The following is an 18,430-nucleotide window of genomic DNA, read 5'->3' on the forward strand; positions in this document are numbered from 1 at the left end:
TTCCAAACACCCATTAGTGAAGTTTTAAAAATTTAAAAATTTATTTATTATTTAATTTTTGTTAAAATTTATAGTTAGTTATAAAGGTAAAATTATAATTTTATTTATTTTAATATTAATGATAAAATAACAATTTTATCTAATAAATTGTTAAAAAATTTAATAAAAATTAAATAATAAATAAATATTTGAGTTTTTGAAATCTAATATTTGATAATAAACTAAAACTTGGGTGGGAATAAGCCTTTTGGCCGTTGTTCATCTAAGAGAACAACCGCTTAATCCTAGGAGGTTGAGAGGGTCATGGCATTGAAGACTAGGAGTGCAGAATAATCAATAAAATTTAAGTGTTTTGATTGGCCAAATATCTATTTTCCACCCAACGTTTGATGAAATGATTGTTTTCATGTTTGAAATTTGAAAAAAAGAATTTTTTTTTCTACCCATTTATCCTTTTTTATTTTGTTAACAGTGAAGAAGAAAGAAGCAACACCCAAGAAAAGAAGAAATAAAAAGCAAAAAAATATAAAAAGATAATGACAATGGTGTAAAAAGAAAAATCATATAATTATAATAAGATTTAAAATTATATAATAAAAATTACTCAAATATCATTTTACAATTTAAGTTAAGGAAAACGATTTGCAAGAAAATGAAAATGTCTTTTTTTGAAGTTCAAGGTGAAAAAGAGTTCTTAGAAAAACCTTAAGCGCTGTCCATGTGAAAAATCAACAGGCGCTGGTTTAAGAATTTCAAATTAAAATATAGAAACATTTACAATTTAATAAAATTATGTATATTTATTTTGAACACATAAATATATATATTTAATATGTGTTATTATATGATTAAATAATTTTAAATTAAAGATAAAATAATATTTAATCATATAATAATACATATAAATATATAAATACATATATATACACACTCAGAATAAGTATGAGTATTATTTTCTTTTTAATATTACTCTTTTTTTATATATATATTATGACGGGTCGGGTCGGAACAATCTGACCCGGGCGTTGTCAGTTCATTGTTAATGGAATGGTTACGATTGTTAGACGACGGCAAGGGTTGAACGATGAACATAAAAATGGCGGGAAATTTTGGCGCGAATTTCCTCTCACTAAATCAGATCCCAGCTCCACTCTCCCTTCTGTCTCAGAAACCCTAGGCCTCAATCTCTCTCTCTGCTACCCCATCCATGGCAGAAACCACTCCGAAGAGACCTTATCAATCACCAGGAAAGCAACAAAAGCAACAATTTTCTCCATCAATTTCAATGACTCCTGAAACTCCACAAACCCTAGCCCATTCAGGTCTTCGCCGATCTTCGCGTCGCCGTGCTCTTCTGGAAGATCCCACCACCCCGGAGAAAACCTTTTCGTCAATCGAAAATCCCTTCAAAGATTCACCTAAAAGTTCAAATCTTGCAAAGAATGGTGCAGGATTGACGCAGAGGAGGAATTTGAGTAAAGAAGAGAAAGGAGAAACACCGAAGTGGAAGAAAAATGTCGAGGATGTGAATGCGAAAACTCCGAGTTTGAAGCGTAAAAATGATGGGTTGTATTCAGTTGAGGATATATTTTCGCCTGTTTCGCCTGAATTATCCGAGACAAAGAAGAAGAAGAAAAGGGAGGACTTTCGTGAAGGGAAGACTGTTGTTATGACAAGATCGAAGGCGAAATTGAGAAATGGGAATGTGGATGACGGAGGGAAGATGAAGAAGAGGGTGTATTACAAGAAGGTGGCGTTTGATGGTGGTGATTTTGAGGTAGGAGATGATGTATATGTGAAGAGGAGAGAGGACGCGAGCTCAGATGATGAAGACCCTGAGGTTGAGGAATGTAGGGTTTGTTTTAAGTCTGGGAGAAGTGTTATGATTGAGTGTGATGACTGCTTAGGTGGGTTTCACTTGAAATGCTTGAAACCACCATTAAAGCAAGTTCCAGAAGGTGATTGGGTGTGCACATTTTGTGAGGCAAAAAAATTGGGTAAAGAGATTGAATTGCCGAAGCCACCAGAGGGGAAGAAGAGGGTTAGGACAATGAGGGAGAAGCTTCTCTCAAGCCATTTGTGGGCTGCCTGCATTGAGAGGTTAGGGGAAATTTTCTTTTTTCCTCTTACAGATTTTTGTGTTGTGTTTCTTTGGATTTTTATTATGATTTGTTTCATTGAGGAAATTATTTGTTTGTTTGCAGTTTGTGGAAAGAAGTGGATGGCAAATATTGGTGCGGTGTGCGGTGGTATATGATACCAGAAGAGACTGCTTCTGGGAGACAACCTCATAACTTGAGGAGGGAACTTTATAGGACAAACGATTTTGCTGACATTGAGGTACTGGATGCTAACATAATTAGTATTTGCTCATACTTATGGTAGAGTCTTATAATTTTGTCACTCTAGGATAGATTATTTTTGTAGGTTAGAGAAAAATGGTGAGCCAAGACTAAGTGGTCTAATAATTTGTAGATAAACTTTTTACTACTGTTCTCGCATTTAAAATATATTTTTGATGACAAATGTCAAATGCTCTGGTTATGTGGAAGAAACTATCAACTGATATCAATATATATATGCATTGTACATAAGTATTGCATTGGGCACAAATATATATTAATCAATGCTATAACCCTAAAGAAATTTGAAAGATCATCTCTTTTTATATTTGAAGCTCTTCTCTGCTAGTCAATTTGTAACCTAGATGGGTAATTAGCACCCTAGATCCCTGAAATACATATTGGCTGAGAGAACAACCATAACCCTCTTGATCCCAGAAGGTACTTCTTCAACAAGACCTAAATTTCCAAGAACACAGCCATCAGAAGTAGCTCTGTTCATTTGTAGCATAGGAAACTTACATGCTTTTAAGAGTTGAGGGGAATTTACATATAATCAACTGGAATCAGATGGATTTGGAAGACTTTAAACTTGGGCAAGGTTAATGCTTCCATGCAACTTTCATGATATTTTTCTGAAAATAAATTTATGAATTCTTTCTGTATCTTAATTTTTCAAAGACCAATAATCAACATCACGCATAACAAAATGATTCTTAAAGATGTTGAACAACCAAGTATTTTACAGGGCTCTACCTTTTAACAGTAGCTAGTGGAGATATTGACTTACTCCCTACCAAGTTGAAGTACAAACAAACTACAGGAAAGGATAGTTAATAGATGGGTAGCATTAGTTGTATAGTATTCTGTTAATTTTTCTTCCAGGCTACCTTGGAGTGTAAACACTGATTCTCCGAAGTTTGCATTCCTGTAGTTGGAAAGCTTAAGTACATGTTGGACCGACATATGGGAAGGTAGATTCTTTCAAGACATAATCCACTTTTAGTAATTGGTTATTCATCACGGTAACTTAGTGCAAAAAGAAATGAGTTTCTATGTAAAGCCTCTAAGATATCCATTATTCTAAGCCTGTGTCTGATTCTATTTATTTGCATCCCAGGCCAGCTTTTGACGATTTGATGCCAAAGCTCACCATCCTTAAGGAGCAAAAATTTTAAACCTTCGTGAATTAAGCAAAATTTATTCAATCATATGATTTCTTAAAGTTTTAAGCTTCCATAATGTTATTTAGCACATGAAACTTAATGAAAATTTGGATAGGAGACAGTGGGAAAGACGTCTTTCAAAGTCATATTATACTTGATGACAAACACAACTACCTAGATATAACATGAGTTGATGTGTTGAGAGGCACCTACCTCACATACCTTTTTGATGATCAGTAATTAGAAAATTCAACAAGTGTCTATTCAAATCCCATCAATGCATTGGAAAAATTTGAGAGTTTATTATCTGGAATTTTTACCCTATCAAGCTAAATCTCCCAGTCATAGACTATGATAGCTGGCAAGAGTTGGCATAACCATAAAATCACATGGAAAAGATTTTTTTTTTTAACAAATTAACAGTTTTCATATTTAAGTTGGATATTATATGTCACAAAATGTTTATTGAACTTCCTGTGAGCCTAAATTCATGTTTGACAAATTAGAAAGTTTTTTTTTTTTTTTTTCTGTAGTGAGAATAGTTTATATTTTTTATTGTAATCTTTGTCTGATCTTCTTTAACTTCTGAATTAAAACTCCAATATAGTTAACCATTTGAACTCTTTTGCTTATAATAGTTTCTTTGTTTTATAATATGATAGATTAAGTAAGGTTCCATGTTCAAGAGAGAAAAATTACTAGATAAAGTTATAACTATGCCATTACTTGTAAATGCAGATGGAATCTATCATTAGGCATTGCTTTGTTAAGAATCCCAAAGAATTTTCCAAGGCCAGCAATGAAGGTGATGATGTCTTTCTATGTGAATATGAATATGACATACACTGGCACAGTTTCAAGCGCATTGCTGAGATTGATAATGAAGGGGTAAGCATTCGTAAAACTAGAACCTTTAGTTGTCTGACATCATAAAATGGGGCTGTCCTGTTGAAATTCATTGCTAATCTCTTTCAAATTGTAGGATGGCAAAGATGCTGACAGTGATGAAGACTGGAATTTGTGCAAAGGTGCTGACTCTGATACTGATGAAGACATGGAATATGAAGAGGACCATGTGAAAAATTTACAAACCAGACCTTCTAAAGCTCATGAGTTGGCTGCAGTATGGCATTTGTAGTTATTTCATGCTTGTAATTTCATGCATTGTGCCTTTCAAAATACTTTAATCAATTATTCAATGAACACAGAACTCAAAGAAGGGTCGATTCTTTGGACTTCAAAAGATAGGGACAAAGAGAATTCCAGAGCATGTTAGATGCCATAAGCAGACTGAACTAGAAAGAGCTAAAGCAACACTTTTGCTGGCAACTCTACCAAAATCTCTACCCTGTAGAAACAAGTATGCGAAAATTGGTTATTATTATTATTTATATTTTGTGATGCAATAGTTTCTGATTATAAATTTGTTTTTCTATAGGGAAATGGAGGAGATAACAACATTTATAAAGGGTGCCATCTGTGATGATCAGTGTCTGGGACGTTGCCTGTACATTCATGGTGTTCCAGGCACTGGAAAGGTAAATCTGTTGGGTTTAATTAGAGATGTTTTTCATTTAAAATAGTTATTAATCTCATTCAATGCTCCAAGTTTCATTGGCACTTTGATGAGTTTCACCTTTTAATTCTGATTTATCTATGTGAAATTGCAGACAATGAGTGTGCTTTCTGTAATGAGAAACCTAAAGTCTGAAGTTGAAGCAGGTAGTATAAAACCTTACTGTTTTGTGGAAGTTAATGGCCTGAAGTTAGCATCACCCGAGAATATTTATAGGGTAAAAATATCATGAACTTGTTTGATTTATGGCTTGGACTGCATCTTCTGGTTGCGTCTTCAATAGATATTGTCTGTGCTTTATCAGGTTATATATGAAGCATTAAGTGGGCATAGGGTTGGTTGGAAAAAGGCTCTCCAATTACTGAGTGAACGATTTTCAGATGGAAAGAAAATCTGCAAAGAAGATGACCGACCTTGTATTCTGCTTATTGATGAACTTGATCTTCTTGTGACGAGAAATCAATCAGTAACTTCTGCATCTTTGATGTGAAATTTTATGAATCTTATTTTGGCAATATGTCATATTAAGTAAAAAGCTCTATGTGCATGACACTTTCTTTTCTTCAGGTTCTTTATAACATTCTTGATTGGCCCACTAAGCCTCATTCCAAATTAATTGTGATAGGTATCTGTTCTTTGTCCCTTCTTTGATAGCATGTTTGCATCCAGTGACGTGATGACAATGATGTTAACTGATTGTCTTTGTTTATTTCTTTCCATAACATATAGAATATAACTATGAATTTCAGGAATAGCAAATACTATGGACCTTCCTGAAAAATTGCTTCCTCGTATTTCAAGCCGCATGGGTGTACAAAGGCTTTGCTTCAGCCCTTATAATTATCAGCAACTACAAGAAATTATTTCAAGTCGCCTTACAGGAATTGAAGCATTTGAAAGACAGGCTATAGAATTTGCCTCAAGAAAGGTTAGTCCTTGTGTATATGGAGGGCCTTGAGATTCTGAAATCGCTTCTTTATGCTGAAATTTATGTGCAAATTGTGCACACTTTCTAGATATGGATTTGATTAGTTTTCTCAATCTAGTTTGAACATGATGTACATTGTTAGGTAGCAGCTATTTCAGGAGATGCACGTCGTGCTCTGGAGATATGCAGGCGTGCTGCAGAAATTGCTGATTATCGTGTTAAGAAATTGACCATCAACCCCGGTTCTGCTTCTGCAGGTAAATAAACACAACACTGTTTCACATGAATTTCCTTCCCATTTAGAAACAAGAGATAGGGGAACAGTTAAATTAAGGTGGAGAAATTGTTTTGAACTTTCAGTAGTTTGTTTGTTGTTCAAGGGTTCTGATGTCCCTTACATGTCAGTGATCACTATTTAGGATTCATTATCACATCTGATATGTGCAGTGTTACAATTTACCTTTTAAGGCAGAAGCATCAGTGCTCTAATCTTAAAGTGGGTTTATGGTCTCTTATAACTCTCTACCATTTTCCAGGAAAAGGCCTTGTTGCTATGGCAGATGTTGAAGCAGCTATCCAAGAAATGTTCCAGGCACCTCATATTCAAGTAAGTTAATAATAGCTACTATTTAATTTTACACTGTGTGCTCTTTTGTATCTTTCTGACACTTAGACTCCATTTTTATTGAATGGAAAATGGAACGTGAATGGTCGTATCAGTGATTTTTTAATGAAGTTTAAAATAGGGAATCTTTGCATATGAGATGTTGAAGGCTATACTTTTTTTCAGGAAAGAGATGTTCCAGTTGAGGGGGGTTGTAGAATTATCATCAATTACTAGTTAGTGCTATTCTGTTATCAAAATTGATGGTGGCTCTAGGTTTTCTAGATTGAAATCCAGAAAAGCAGAGAGAAGTCAAATAGAGCTACTATCATTAGAGAGGGATTATACAATGACCTGGACCATCATAACCATTTAATTAAGTTCTTTCATGCTGGTGCATTATTTGGAACATAAACATCATATTCAGTTGCTAACTGTAATTGCCCTTACTGGGTTAGAAATGTTCAGTCTTAATGTTGTTATTTTAATTGTTTTTTTTTTTTTCCATTTTGGCAACAAAAGGATTTAAGATCACAGCAACAGTTTTGCCTTGTGAAAACAAGTTTTGTAATTTTTTTTTTTAAAAATTTTGCAGGTTATGAAAAGCAGTTCCAAATTGAGCAAAATCTTTTTAACAGCCATGGTGCACGAACTCTATAAAACTGGGATGGGTGAAACCGACTTTGAAAAGGTCAATTTTTTAAGCTCCCTCTGATCTTTTCTAATCTTTCTGCTGAGCTGTTAAAAGTATGTGTCCTGTTTTTGGCACTAGAAACAGCAGGGAACCAAACTTTAACCATAATCATGCATCAAGCTAGCTTAAAATGATTCCAGGTTTGTAGTATCATAATATTCCAATGCTTGGCATTGCAAAAGATTGATCAGAAAACTTAACCATAATTTAAGTAAAACTGTGGTTGGATTGAAAGTGAATTCTAAATGCTAATACAAACCTTAACCATAAATTAAGCTAACTTTCATTTGCATTCTCTTTTCTGTGCTCCTGCTAAATTTTATAGAAGCCGTTACAAATTAGAGGTTATGCACTTGTTTTTGTGGCTATTTTCTCACTTTTTTTCTTCATTTTTCATTACTGCAGTTGGCAATGACTGTTTCTTGTATCTGTACAAGCAATGGAGAAACATTTCCTGGTTGGGACACACTCTTGAAAGTGGGGTGAGCCACAGCTTTTACTTCTTTATATGATATTTGTTCAATATATGCTTGTAAGAATTATTGTGTTCATGTTGGTGATCCTCGTATGTGGGCCAAAATTATTATATTGAGCTACTTTCAACCCTCCAGATTTTTAGCATTAGAATTGAAAACCATGACAAAAATATTATTCTGTCTTTTACTTTAAAAACCAGAGTAAACAAACCTTCTGAATTTTATGACAAAAAAAAGAAAAAAATAAGGCTGATGATAGAACTTATGGGCATATTTATAAACTCTGCCTTTACTTATCCTAGTAACATGCGGAGAAATGTCATGTACATTTGACATTGAATAAATGCTCATAAAAACCATAGATTATGAAACTTCACAAACTTAATGACAAAATCCACTCCTAGTGGTTGCATCATGTGTTCTATTTTCAACTAACTATTTTGGTGATGTATTTCTATACTAGAGTGCCTCTTGGTTAAAATATTTCTTATAGAATACACATTGAAGCATACGAATTTCAGATGATATTGATGGTTCCCATATTCCGGTTTTGTGGTGTAGTTTATATAAATATGTATGATTGTTTCCTTTTGGCAGCTGTAAGCTTGGTGAATGTCGAATTATTCTATGTGAACCAGGATCCAGGCACAGGTTGCAAAAGTTACAGCTCAATTTTCCCAGGTTAGATCCTCAGCTACCATTGAGCTTTCTATTCATTGTCATCTTAACATGTGGCATTTTTCAAATGGTTTTGTCCATCCAATTGACAAGACTGTTTCGCACACTACTTGAGGTTGTTATGCTTTGTTTGATAAGTCATGAGGTTGCAACTGTAGTTGCAACTTCAACAGCTCCTAGTTGATGGGCAACACAAATCCTTTTCGGATTCAATTAGAATAGCAATCAGTATCATCCAACCCAACTTGTATGAGGGTCAGAAAAGTTTGCTTGCATTTTATTTTAACCAATCTTGTTAAGCTTTGACGTTAGGCTTTTGCCTTCATTGTAATATTTTTCTGAGTTAGAATAGCTGTAATTGTCATCTATTTTATAAAAGTAATCATCCATCTTGCCAAATCATATTAGAATCAGAATTCTTGATAGCATTGTAACCTAACCAACTCCATCTTGCTTTTGTGGTAGTGATGATGTGGCTTTCGCACTGAAAGACAGCAAGGAGCTACCATGGTTGACCAAGTATCTATGATTTCAGCACTTTATTTTCAATCTTCACGTTCATATTTCACAGCCACAATTTTGACTTGATTTTCATTTTAGTGTTCAATTCAATTTTGATCTTTGGATAACTGCAGCCAACTTTCTTTCTTTTTTTTTTTTTTTAACACTTTTGTATCCATTTTAGAAGCGCTGCAATTATAAAATGCCTTTTCCTGTTGAAAAGGAATTGTTAATTTGAGGAACTGCATAAATTCTGTATGAGGAATCCTGAGACTTGAGACATTCAAATGTATCTTTTTATCATACTTGAATGAATAGAAACAATAAACCTTATTTTAATGAAAAGCTGCCATTTATCTTTATTTTAATTTTTGGCTTAAATATGTGAAGAGCTTTGAGTATTTTTTTATATGTTCTTGAACTTTTGTGCTATAATTTCTCACATACATATTTGGTTTGCAATAGTCTAATCATAAGTGTTGAACAAATTTGGACCGCAACAATTGTTGAATGCCAATTAATTCTCATTTTGCTGCAAATTTTTATACGATTAGTATCTAAGTGTATTGAAGCCATCAGCCTCAATTTTTTTCTGTAAACTGTTAATAGTCTTTGAAATGTTGACCTAACTAACTTCAGCTCACAGAAATTGCTTGCCAATGGGAACCAAACATACTGCTAATGTTAATGGTTTCTCCATTTATTATGCTATGTGGGAAGATCACAAAGATGGGATGACAAGGAAAATTCACAGCAGGGTTATTTCTGCATTAAAGATATATTTTAATCTTAAAGATGGCACAATTGAGGTAACCATAACCTGCGTATGTAAATGCGATGATAGAATCTACATAACAAGTCAATTCAGAAACAAGATCCTAGAAAGAAAATACTCCAGTCATTAACGGCAATTGTATCTTGGTAACCTTCAACCAAAACTTCATGAGTTGCACCTTGCTGTAACCACGATATGAATCTAAACTTGTGGTGTAAGTGAAGAAGTTTTCAGCCATAAGGTCCGGCCTAATATGGCACTTCCATGAATGGAAAGGTAAGCAGCATTTAACCTAGAAACCAAAGTCAAAGATTTAAGTACCTAACAAAAAGGAATCTATTCACTATGCATCACGAAAGCAAAGGAAAAAACTGTACTTGTCAACATCTGGTGTAGCCAAGGGATCATACAATTCCTCCTTTTGCTCGAAACCTGGAACAGCACCAGCCATAGCTGTCATATCTGTAACACCTTCAACCTGCAAAATACCATATGGGATTTATGCATTCAAATGAAATTCAGAACAAATAAATATCAAAGCAAAAAGGAAGATGGTAACTCTAGAACGTGCAGTACTTATTTTATAATAGGAAACAAAATATATTATTAACAAAGGAGATGAAAAAGTATACGCATATAACTGTTTCATAATTGATATATAATTATTATTAGTGAAAGCAGAATACACCGTGAGTGAATTGGAAAACATTTCAAGGCCATATGCACTTTTAAAAGTTTGGAAACATGCATAGGAGATAAGAACCCCAGAAAAACAGCACAGGATGATATTAATGGTGCAACCAACCCCTCAGTATAACCTAAGTAGAAGCTTGACCTTTATCAATAGGTATTAAAAACAAATATACGTTGTAACTACAGAGCACAAAGTAATTTTTTTTAATAGGAAACAAAATCTATTATTAACAAATAAGATTAAAAAAAGTAGTACTTGTAAGTGAACAAGTTGTTCACAAAGGGATAAAAATAGGAAGTTTGTAAGCTACATAAGAATCTAGGTACAAGGCCTAGAAGAGGCTAAGAAACTTATTACAAAAGCAGCTCCCAAACAGCAAACCCCAAAGAAAAAACACTAGTTGTTTGAGAGGTTGCCACTTACCAATTAACATGAATAAAGGAAACAAGGAATATCTAAAAATTCTGAAGAAATAGAAGCCCATTATCAGCAGACTGTGATACAATATCTTACCTGTTGAGCATACTGTGGGAAGCCAGCATATGCACCATACGCGTACAAAGATGGATCTTGTGTGGTCCCATATGCATAAGCATCGTAGCCCTGTCCATAACCATAGTAGGCACTCCATTGACTCTGATCTACTTGTGCACCCAAGCTACCAGTTACATCCTATAGTATAGTAAATAAATACAAAAATTGTCAGGATTGGAAATAGATACAACACAAATTGTATGATAAGTAAATGTAGCTACATTATATTGCTGACAAAAGATCCCATGTTTTTTTTCAGTCATGCAGATCCTAAAATGCAAGTGAGAATGGCAGAATTATATTTATTATCTAAGGGATTTCCAGTAAAATTCTTCAACTTTCCCCTAATTCCATACCTCTACAAGAAGATAAAAATAAATATATAGTCCATTAGGTTTTACAATCTTCAAAATAACTATGACAATATGCAGCATGCATGTGGTTAAAATTCTACAAAAGCTGGGAAAAACTGAGCATTAATGGACATAAAATCCTATTTAACCATCACCTGTTTCCTGCCCCAAGAAATGCGGACTTGTTGTTGACCAATCACATGTCCTTGCATCCTTAATATGGTTTCTTCAGCAGATGTCCTACATAGATATCAAAAGTTAGAATGGTCAGAGTCTACAGGACTACCCGAAAAAAAATTAATAATAATAATAAGAAAACAACTTGACAAAGATTTTATTAGACCATTTCCACTAAAATCCCTTCTGCCCCTTTCCAGTGCTTATATTAATGCAAATCTTGTAGGAGAACAAAGATATGTAGAGCAAAGGGGAGACTAAATGAAAAATAGATGAATAAAGTAATCACCCTCCTCCCCAAACCACCAAAAGAATAAAACAGATAAGTTATTTATGTATATGATAGTTTGGAAACAATTTCATATGTCATTTTAGATTATTTGTATAATCAATTTACACGCTAAACAAACCTGGCAGCAAACTGTACAAAACCACATCCTCTGCCCACAGGAATCTTGACATTAACTATCTCCCCAAAGTGTAAGAATGTTTGCCTAAGTTCTTCTTCTGTAACATTTGGATCCAAGTTACCAACAAAAATCTGCAATAGGAGATTGTAAGAGAAAGATACAAATTATGCAGATTATATTGCACTAGCAAGTTTACTTCTTGAGTATGAGTGACTTACTGTTGTATTATTGATATCATTATCTGTAGGAAGCACTTGCACTGGAGTAGTGTATGCTGGAACGGGATATATGGCTGCAGAGGAAATCCATAGGTAAAAATATGAGTGGCCAATTTGAGTATGCTCTACCTAAAATATAAAATGAATATGACCTTTTGTTGCAGCATACTGTTGTTGAAAACCAGTCGCCTTTCGTGGTGTTGCTGCACTAATACGCATCGGTCTAGTTGAGCAAAAGACACCATTCATTTCAGTCATTGCACGATTTCTTTCATTCTCATCCAAAAATTTGACAAACCCATATCCCTTTGAGCGCCCAGTATTTGGATCTGTCACTACCTTGGCACCTCTAACAGATTGATATTGAGCACGAAAGGTCTCTTGCAGCAAATAATCTGTAACATCAGGTGATAAATCCCCCACAAAAATTGAATGCTCAGGTCCAGCATCAGCACGTTTTTCTCCCATACCAAAAGAAGCCCAATTCAACCTAAAAGTTTGCTCAGTCCCGGGCATTGGTGTCCCATTATAAGTCTGCAAAATCCTCTCAGCTGCAGCATGAGAAACGAATTCCACAAACCCATAACCCTCCGGCTGACCAGTAATCTTATTACGTATAATCTTTATTGACACTACCTGCAGAGAGTAAGTATCGAACTTCTCAACAGATTCAGCATACAACAAAAAACCAGAAGCTGTTACTAGAAAGGAAAAAACTTAACTGTCAGAAGTTCAGGGTTTCACAACATTAACTTACTCAACAGACTTTGGCAAAAATGCTCTACTCAAACGATAACATATTACTTTACTATCAATGTTCAAATTTTTAAATAATTGGTCACACTTTTCCACCAACATACTCAAAAATGCTGCTCAATGGAAGTGAAATGCAAATATAACTTAATCTCATTCAGCGGTAGCATTATCGAGAACTACATATACATGGAAAAAAAGAAAAAGAAACATATATAATAATTTACAGCATCCATAATTTGAACAAAGGCAAAGCCCGGTGCTAAAACTAATTGAAAGAAAACTTCCCGATACTCTTCCTATTAATTTGAGAGTCACATTACCCAAAAAATCGTTTTAAAATTATAATTCCTATTAAATCCTGACATTTTCCCTCACAATCTTCAAACTTTCATAAACCTAACATAGACTACAATCAACAGTAAATATCATTTAACCCCAAGGGCTCAATAAAAATACAAAGAATCCCCTACAGAATTCCATACAATTTTCAAGGCCAACGATAATTTTGAGCAACAACGTAGAGTTATAACTACCTCGCCGGTGTGAGCGAAGCAAGAATTGAGATAGTTCTCGTCGACCCAGTACTGTAAGTCTCCAATCCACAGAGTTCTTACTTCTTCTAGCGTCATTGGATGATGATGATATCCTGCTCCTCCTGTCGTCATCATTGTTGTTGTTCTTTTTCTTAATCTTTCTTCTTCTACGCGGCCTCGCTTTCTCCTTTTTTAATCATGTGCCAGTTCCCGCATCATGTAGTCCCCAAATTGGGCCGAGGCCGCATTAATACGGTGGGTTATGGTAGGGGTGCGTAAAAAAGGGTCCAAACCAAACAGAATTGAACCGTTCTAAAGTTACCGTTTGATTTGTTTTTAGTTGTTAAAAACTGTAAGATTTGTTTTGCGTCTTGGGTGGTTTGGACGATAATTAATTATTTTAATTATTTTTTATCCCGTTTATACAAATCAAATTAATTTTTTTTTAAAGGCCAAAGGACATAGTCCCACCCAAGGTTTATTGCAAACTCAATTGGTGTCTGCTAAGTATTGAAAATCCAAACTCTCACCTATAGGGTATTAAAATTATGAAAAACAGTTAATTCTAAAAATAAAATTGTTATTTAATTAGTAATATATTAAAATAATAAAACATTATCTATTTTTCATATAAGTTTAGAAAACTAACAGTTTTCCCTAAGAGAGAAACAGTTTGATTTTGAGGAAAAATTATTAGTTTTTTAAACTTAGGAGAAAATGGATAATGTGTTTCTGTTAATTTTAACACTCCATAGGTGAAAGTTTAAATTTTCAATACTTAACTGATACTAATTTGAGTTTGCAATAAATCTTACGTGGGAATATGTCTTTTGGACTTTTTTTAATTATATAATTATCATAGTTAAGTTTTTACCTTTTTAAGTGGTTAACTAGCCGAACGATTATTTTTTGCATTTTTAAATGGTTGATCGGGTGATTAACCGATCAACCAACCACTTTATGTATTTTTAAATATTTGGCTTATTATATCAAGAACAACAAAGAGAAACTATTTTGGTTACTTTAACTCATATCAAAAGAGAGTAATCATTGATAAATAATAAAAGAAATTGAATAATGTTAAAACCTATGTCGATGTTAATTATTCATTCTTGTTTCGATTAAGATGTGAATTAAATTTGGGTTATTTTAGGGCTCGATTGTTTTTTGATAAAAAAAAGATGATGATAATGAGATATTATAGCATTAGATGTGGCAAATAAAACATTAAATTGAGTTGTGTAATTGTTTCGATTGTAGAAATCAATGAAGATAAGTTAGGTCAAGAGTGTACAAGAAAGTAGAAAATTGCAATGCCTTCAACTACATTGTAAATGGCACATCTTGAATTTGTTTGAGTAAGATACATTTTTGAGATAATTTGTCTAAACTGTTTATTTTATTTTATTTTATTAGTTTTATGTTTATGAATTCGTTCGACATTTTAATTATTTATCCTTCGAATACGTTATCAGTTGTAAATCTAAGTTTGAAAACAAAATAAGTTTAGCATTCGAATAAATACATACATTTAAATATAATTTCAACATCTTATATTAATATGAGATTTCATATTTTATTTTAGTAACAATTTTGAGAGAAGAGATCGGTCAACAAGATGAGATACATTAAGAAAAAAAATGGTATCAAAGAGAAGACAAAAAGAAATCATTCGATCTATGACAAGTGTTCAAATCAAAACATAAATAGGTAGACGAATTTAGTATAGATCCACGATAGAGAGATGGCTAGTTTTGTCTAATGCCTTAAAATAAGGTCAATTTTTTACAAAAGGAAATTAAATTAAATACTCAAATATAATGTATTTAAAGCAAAAATGTCCAATTTTGAAGGATTAAAGCAAAAATACCAAACTATTTTCCCACAAGGTGGAGTGTTGGCCCTTGAGATCCATAATTTTCTGACCAAAATATCATTTTTCAAGTACCATTTCAATAAAAAACGAATCTACACCTAGTTTGACATAAAAACCCTCAATTAATTCATCTAAAATAATCAAGAATCAACTCATAAAATTAAATATTCAAAATTAAATTTCCTAATTAAAAAGGTTGAAAATCTTTATTCAATTGATAAAATCTCAATACCAAAATGATTAAAATATGATAATAAATGATGTAATAAGCTCTTTTGTCATTTTTGTCGTAGGTAAATTGAAAAAACTATTAAAGAATTATCGATCTTGTATATCTTGTAAAAGCCTCATAAAAGAACAAATTGATCACCAAAATATAAGGGTATTTTGGCCAATTCATATAATTTGGGTATTTTTGCTTTGTGTTAATTAAAAATGGGTATTTTTGTTTTAGGTGGATATATTTTTGGTATTTAATCTAATTTTCCTTTTTAAAATCTCCCAAACCTAATGCTAGAATTAAATAAATTATGATTAAGATTTTAGAGAGAGTGTGTGTGTCTTGATTAGGTATTTATCATCATTTTCCCATGAACGAATTAACCAAAGCTGATGTTCCTTTTTTAATTTCAAAATCGGCTGCTTACTTTTTATTCCAAAGAAAAAACTTTTGACTTTATAAATTCATAAAATGTGATAAATTCTATGTACCCGCATTCATTGCAAATATGCACGTGATAAATTGTAATTTATTACACAAATTATACAGGTGCGTGTCAATCCCTCTACCAATAACTTAACGAAATTCATCTAACCTAGACGGATTTGTTGTCAAGATTTTTCGTCTTTAATTGATGTACACAATTTAAAATATTACATAAAATGAATTACGTTAATAATATTGAGAAGCGGTTACTAACATACGATATCTAGTATAATGATAAAGTAATTATGCACAAATAGAGTATTGGACAGAAGACGATATTTAACATAATTTGTCTCGCTACTCATGAGTCTCTATCCATATATACGACATTAGTGACTTTAGGAGAATGCTTCAACAGAGTATGTGTAGAAATTACAAGAAATATGTCTTAAGAATGACTTGATAATAAGAGTTTTAAAGAGAGTTGTTGAATTTTATGAGAATTTTCTCGTTTAGTTTATGATAAAACTTATCATAAATGACTTTCTTTTTAAAGTTATCGCTCTTCATCGTGAGCAGATGATACGAAATAAATGCCAATTGATAAATTATGTTCTTTAAGCAAGGGATATCTATTTGCAGGTCGAGACATGGATTGTGACGTCTGTAGTTGGTCATCTCTCAGAAAGATATTCCAAATAGAAGTTTATATCATATAACATTATTAATTATTTCTTCTTAGTAATCAAATGAAAGTGAATAAAATTACTTAAAAGTTAACCTAAGAGTTGTGGAATGAATTAACATAGTCTTTGATTGATCTAATCTTACCAAACTGACCTAACAAATAATGAGAAAATTGTGTGCATACTTAAAAAAAAAAAAGCAAATTAATAAATTAATTAGCCCCCACTCTACTCTGTTTATTAATTTTAAATCTAAATAAATAAGACACTTTGTACTCAAATTCCCTTATACCGAAGTTGTAATAAACTATCTTACCTTTATTGATGGCAAAAAAGAATTGGAAATTGAGTTGGTAATTAAATAAGATACTTTGCGTTCCTAATCACAATCAATATTAATAAAAAATAAGGATATTTTGGTAATTTTAAAAGTGTGCATAAATTAGTTAAAACCAAATGAAACTATTTGAAAATTACAGTAGTTTGATTTGAATTTAAAAATAGTTTGATTTAGATTAATAAAATTTAAAAAATAATTTTTAATTTAGGTTATAGTGATTTCTAAACCGATTCAAACTATATTAATATCTATTTATACGTAAAAATGTAATAAAATTTTTATGTCACTATTAATCAAGATTCAAAGTTCTCTTTATCTCGTGCATAGATGAGAACTTCATTTTGTTTATTCATAATTAGCAATATGATTATTTAGACAACAATGTATGTTCCTAATTCTTAGTGTACTAAGCATGAGATAGTGTTAACTCTAAAATAATTAAAAATTAAAAAAAAAAACATTTATCAAGAAATAAATTAATAAAATGTGATTGGTAGCACATGTTTTATTTATCAATGATATTGCATTTTACATTTACAGCCCAAACCATAAATCAAATTATAATTTTTTAATTCAATCACATTTAGTGTAAGATTTTGTTAAAAAATAATACAAAAAAATATATTTAATTCAATCACGTTTATTTAACCTCTTTTATTAAATAATAAAATAATAAAAAATCTAATTAATACATCATCATTTTTTAAAATATCTCAAATATATTTAAAAAAAATAGAATTAATTATATACACCCTTTTTATATCATCATTTTTTCTAAAAAGTGTATCGATTTGTATCGGTAATACGTACCGTATTATATGATACATTTATTATATTATATTAATTTGATAAACTTATGATACATATTATTTCTTATCTGTATCGTATCATAATGTACATATTATATATAATAGAATATTAATAACTATGAACATAACATAATCAAATAGATATTACATAACTCTCCATTAAGAGTTAGGAGACGAGCTTTTTTTTTTTTAGTTTAATTTTTAATTGAATTATCGGTAACTTATTTGAAATTTATTGGATAATTTATTCAAAGAAATCTTTTTATGGTATTCGAGAACGAGTAATATTGTAATATTATATATATTTATTTTAAATATATAAATAGATACGTATTTATACGTATTATTATATGATTTGATATTATTTTATTTATAATTTAAAATCAATAATTATATGATAACATATATAAATACATATTTATTTATATACTCAAAATCTAAATTTATAATTTTATTGTTCTAGAATTCTCATTGTAATTCATGCCCTCATAAACAGGCAACCAAACTAAGTTAGAGATGGAATTCCATCAAACATAATTAAATAGCCACTTAAAATTTAATTACGAGACAAATCAAACTTCAAATTAATTAAATATGTGCCAATATTTAGTTAATATATAAATAATATTTCTCTATATATAAATATATAACACCTTCC

At 31.8% G+C, this 18,430-nt stretch overlaps 2 protein-coding genes and 1 non-coding gene across 3 annotated transcripts; 2 read left to right on the plus strand and 1 right to left on the minus strand.

Moving 5' to 3' along the window:
• The first annotated feature begins 1,034 nt into the window (after positions 1 to 1,034).
• Positions 1,035 to 9,333, plus strand: LOC123204934 (origin of replication complex subunit 1B-like). The gene is made up of 16 exons (XM_044621753.1): positions 1,035 to 2,100; positions 2,205 to 2,340; positions 4,247 to 4,396; positions 4,491 to 4,631; positions 4,717 to 4,868; positions 4,947 to 5,046; positions 5,179 to 5,301; positions 5,389 to 5,550; positions 5,652 to 5,709; positions 5,834 to 6,012; positions 6,155 to 6,269; positions 6,549 to 6,619; positions 7,212 to 7,307; positions 7,716 to 7,792; positions 8,384 to 8,467; positions 8,930 to 9,333. The coding sequence occupies exons 1-16, from the start codon at positions 1,208 to 1,210 to the stop codon at positions 8,991 to 8,993; spliced, it is 2,601 nt and encodes an 866-aa protein (XP_044477688.1). The 5' UTR covers positions 1,035 to 1,207; the 3' UTR covers positions 8,994 to 9,333.
• On the plus strand, positions 4,307 to 4,384 carry LOC123209855. The gene has a single exon (XR_006501162.1). It is a non-coding gene; the product is annotated as a small nucleolar RNA snoR28 (small nucleolar RNA).
• A 367-nt stretch (positions 9,334 to 9,700) lies between the features above and the next one.
• On the minus strand, positions 9,701 to 13,630 carry LOC123209753 (polyadenylate-binding protein RBP47B'). The gene is made up of 8 exons (XM_044627888.1): positions 13,416 to 13,630; positions 12,279 to 12,762; positions 12,127 to 12,200; positions 11,909 to 12,039; positions 11,477 to 11,561; positions 10,948 to 11,106; positions 10,118 to 10,218; positions 9,701 to 10,032 (listed from the first exon to the last, which is right to left on the minus strand). The coding sequence occupies exons 1-8, from the start codon at positions 13,548 to 13,550 to the stop codon at positions 9,942 to 9,944; spliced, it is 1,260 nt and encodes a 419-aa protein (XP_044483823.1). The 5' UTR covers positions 13,551 to 13,630; the 3' UTR covers positions 9,701 to 9,941.
• Between the last annotated feature and the right edge of the window lie 4,800 nt (positions 13,631 to 18,430).

The sequence above is a fragment of the Mangifera indica genome, chromosome 2, assembly GCF_011075055.1.
Source record: "Mangifera indica cultivar Alphonso chromosome 2, CATAS_Mindica_2.1, whole genome shotgun sequence".
NCBI lineage: Eukaryota > Viridiplantae > Streptophyta > Magnoliopsida > Sapindales > Anacardiaceae > Mangifera > Mangifera indica.

Excerpts from the sequence above, each read along its gene's own strand:
- LOC123204934 (XM_044621753.1), top strand. The coding sequence starts at position 1,208 with ATGGCAGAAACCACTCCGAAGAGACCTTATCAATCACCAGGAAAGCAA. Across the intron at positions 5,710-5,833 it reads TTCCAAATTAATTGTGATAG|GAATAGCAAATACTATGGAC; the intron begins GTATCTGTTCTT and ends TATGAATTTCAG. Across the intron at positions 6,270-6,548 it reads CCCCGGTTCTGCTTCTGCAG|GAAAAGGCCTTGTTGCTATG; the intron begins GTAAATAAACAC and ends ACCATTTTCCAG.
- LOC123209753 (XM_044627888.1), bottom strand. The coding sequence starts at position 13,550 with ATGATGACGACAGGAGGAGCAGGATATCATCATCATCCAATGACGCTA. Across the intron at positions 12,201-12,278 it reads ACAGTATGCTGCAACAAAAG|CCATATATCCCGTTCCAGCA; the intron begins GTCATATTCATT and ends TTTCCTCTGCAG. Across the intron at positions 10,033-10,117 it reads GCTACACCAGATGTTGACAA|GTTAAATGCTGCTTACCTTT; the intron begins GTACAGTTTTTT and ends TTTGGTTTCTAG.